General features: G+C 27.1%; 2 protein-coding genes across 2 annotated transcripts; both read right to left on the minus strand.

Moving 5' to 3' along the window:
• Nucleotides 1-207: 207 nt before the first annotated feature.
• Nucleotides 208-837, minus strand: VICG_02118 (uncharacterized protein; the record flags this gene model as incomplete). The annotated part of the gene is made up of 1 exon (XM_007605501.1): nt 208-837. One exon carries the CDS (start codon nt 835-837, stop codon nt 208-210), a length of 630 nt encoding a protein of 209 aa, XP_007605563.1.
• A 741-nt stretch (nt 838-1578) lies between these two features.
• VICG_02119 (uncharacterized protein) lies at nt 1579-3453 on the minus strand (the record flags this gene model as incomplete). Its single annotated transcript, XM_007605502.1, has 1 exon — nt 1579-3453. One exon carries the CDS (start codon nt 3451-3453, stop codon nt 1579-1581), a length of 1875 nt encoding a protein of 624 aa, XP_007605564.1.
• Nucleotides 3454-3690: the final 237 nt, after the last annotated feature.

Genomic DNA, 3690 nt, shown 5'->3' on the forward strand with positions numbered 1-3690 from the left:
TCATGCTAACTGGCAAACATATCAACTTAAAATTAGACCTTATAAAATATGGCATAATAATCATTTATCCAACCAATATTTTCGTCATATTCCTTATTTATGTTAAAATTTTGCAACAAAATATATTGCAAAAACATCTTATCTACAGCCTCAATCTTTAATCAAATAAAAGCAAAATAATATCTAACCAAAAATAAATGATACATTTCATTCATATTTGATATACTTACTTTTCATATAGGGTAGAATTCGCCTTCTTGCATTAATAAACCAATTATTAATTTGAGTAACGTCCAAGCCAGTAAGCTCCATAAGCATAGCCTTTTCAGATTCTGAGGGATATGGATTGTTCATATTCTCTTTTAACCAGTTTTTCAAAATTCTCGATATTTTTTTAGGATAGTTTGCTCTTTTATTTTTAATTCTCTGTTGGCTAAACATGTAAGATTCAGGCCTCTTACATAACAAATTGTTTTGAATAGACGCAGAGCTTGCATTTTTATGGATACCATTTCTATTGTTTTCATGTTCATAGAGATCTGATGCAAGTAAGTCAAGATTAGATGCAAATACATTTATCTCAGATTCAACAAAGTTAAGAACAAAGTTTTCGAATATTAACTGTTTTTTGAATCTCTCTAATATTAAAAAAAGCGAAATCATACTCTTGGCATCTCTTTCTTTGTTGTAATTTGGCCCCCTTTTTTCAAAGTTAAAGTCAATCTGTTTAATAACCAATCGAATTTCATGCCTATCCGCAATATCGAGGAAATAATCGCTTTCTATTTTTGCCAAAGTTAGAACCAAACTAACACCATTTTCAATTTTTTCTTCCATTGCTACCCCAACTTTATTCTTTAATGTTTTTGTTTGATCAATCTTTAAGAATTGAATGATTTGACAGCTAAATCAGAAAATTCAGGAGAGAAATAAACTACTATATATATATTTTTGATGTTATACAGTCAATTAATATTGCAAATAGTTTTATTATGTTAAGATTAAGTCTATAAATGTTTATACTAAAATGAAATACAATCAATCATATTTCTGCATTTAAAATTTGCTTTGTCTAGAAAGTTAACTAAAATTTTATGTATGCTTAAATGAATGATTAGAAGACAATTATTCTGTCAAAAGCTACACATCTAAAATATTAATTGAATTATATTTTATTCAGCTTGTCTTTTGCATTTATTGGAATATGCTTGAAGACACAAGCGTAACTTGAAAATTTAAATCAAATAAAAGTAACCTAAAAGATTAGCAATCCTTATCCTTGATGTTAGTTATGTTCCATAAACATAATTGCTGATATGTAGTTTGATTTGAGAATTTTGATTTTTGAATAGTGGCATGAAATTAACTAAATAAATTCAAAGATATCCACTAATTAGTTGCAACTGATTTAGCAAATCATTTTAAATTATCAATGCTTTTTTAAAATACATCTAAAAATGTTTTACTACAGCTAATACGATGGTTTATTGAAAGTAATTATGTTATTTTATTATAATAAAGAAAATACACACATAACATTGCTAGCAATAAGTGCTCATCTGTATTTTTTCTATCAACTTATTTACTATTTCCACAATTTATCTTATAGTATTGTTCATATTGATCGAAAAATAATTCGACTTTTTCTGGATCGAATTGCGAGAGAACAATGTGCTCAAGAAGTAGGTGAAAGTTAAGATGGTGAATTGACTTGCTACTTATTGCAGTAAGCATAGATGCTAATGTATAAATGATTTGATGTGTTCTTAATATGCTAAGGCAGTTAATATAAATACCATACTTCAGGGCTTTAGCATTCAAAAGACCACAACTATCAATTAATTTGAGCCATTTAGCTAATAAGCTACAAATGTAATCTTTCAAATATCGCTTGTTTTTAAAAATTTTGTCATAATTTTTTCCATGATTACTGTCTTCAACTTTTTGATATAATGTTCTTCCTTGATTAATTTCATTCAAATATGGAATGACCCACTGATTGAATAATTTACAAACATTCTTGTGCATTTTATAAAAACATATATCGAGTTCATCAATGATGCACGATAGTCGTGTATCAGAATTCGTTATTATTTTAATATTGCTTAAATATGACTCCTTTAACATCTTTGTAAATTGAATGGTTTTTATAATATGATAAATACAACGAAAATACATTTCATGATATCTAACTTCATCTGTCTCACGATATATATTTCTAATGTTTTGAAAAATAATTTTTTCTGATACTTTGGAGGTTAATATCAATAATGCATGTGAAAATGTGTCAAAGATATTAAAAATCGTATTTTCATCAACAGTATCATTCAGTTCAAAATACAAGTATGTCTTCGATGGCATATACTCTGTTCGTTCGTTAATATCAACTTGTTTTTCTGATGAGGTAGAGTTATTGTAGTTTTGATGCATATGAAATGTTGCGGACTTCTTGAGGTTATAATTTAAGAAATTTAGTACTTGTTTATTGTTTTTAGTGGTGACTAAGCTTGCACAAAAACATATGAAAAGATCATTGTTTGATGACCTTTTTACGGTTTTGTCATTGCCATTCACGATGAAGTGCCTGCTTAGACAGTTCCACAATTTAATAATATTTCCAATATGCATATAATTTGCCCTTATTTTCGACCAAAAATTTTTAAAAACTAAAACATGGAATGAACGCGTTTTGAGAGTATGCGATAATTTCTTTCCAGGCTTTGTTAAACGCTTTATTTTTATTAATTTCTCATTCTTTTTTACAAAGTTTTTATAAACTTCAAAAAACAATTTGCTATCGAATAGCGACGTTTCTATGGCAATTTTTTCATTAGCATCATATGATTTTTTGATTAAAGTAGCATATTTTAAATCTTCTTCAAAATTTTCACTTATATAATTTGTTGAAAACATTATATCAATTTCATATTTAGGTTTTCTTTTGTTTCTATAATTGTCAATGAGCTTTTGTGATTTAATTCCATTGTGATCAATGCGAAATAAAGTTGTAAACTTTTGATTTTTTAATATTTCTTTACGTATATTTGTGTTGATACCAATATAATAATGCAATTTATGATTGAAGTTAATATCTGAAGCAGCATGTTTAGAGAAATTCTCTACAATTATATTTTCGTTGATATCAGTGGCTTGATTCAAGTTATTAGTTATTTTTGCAAACTTAAGAAAAAATATGTAAGTGTTATATTCTCTGTCTATTCGAATGTGATTAAACATCTCTGGATAGGATATATTTTCAGATGCGTTCTTATGGATACTAGAAAATAGATTTTGTAACTTACGACTGTCAGTACGTAAATTATCAGTTGTTATATATCTATATGCATTTGCCAAGCATGTAACTTTTGAGAAAAGAATAATAAAGATGATTTTAAAAATCCACCGTCTCATGGGGGTCATTAGAGACAAATTACTTATATTTTTGAGAAGCATAGAAACACCAATTGTAAATTGAATAAAATGGAGAATTAAAAGAGTGGGCACAAGATGCCAAAATAACCAAGATTATAATTTAACTAAGGCATTGTTTGCTATCGTTGAATATTTAGGAGTTTTGATGGTTTTATATAAAAATTTTGAATTAACAGAATTCGTCAAAGTCAAAGGAAAAGACAATCAAATATTACATATGAGCTTAAAATAACTAGACTGTGTTGTTATATTTTCGTA

This window comes from Vittaforma corneae (genome assembly GCF_000231115.1).
Source record: "Vittaforma corneae ATCC 50505 unplaced genomic scaffold supercont1.47, whole genome shotgun sequence".
Taxonomy (NCBI): Eukaryota; Fungi; Microsporidia; family Nosematidae; genus Vittaforma; species Vittaforma corneae.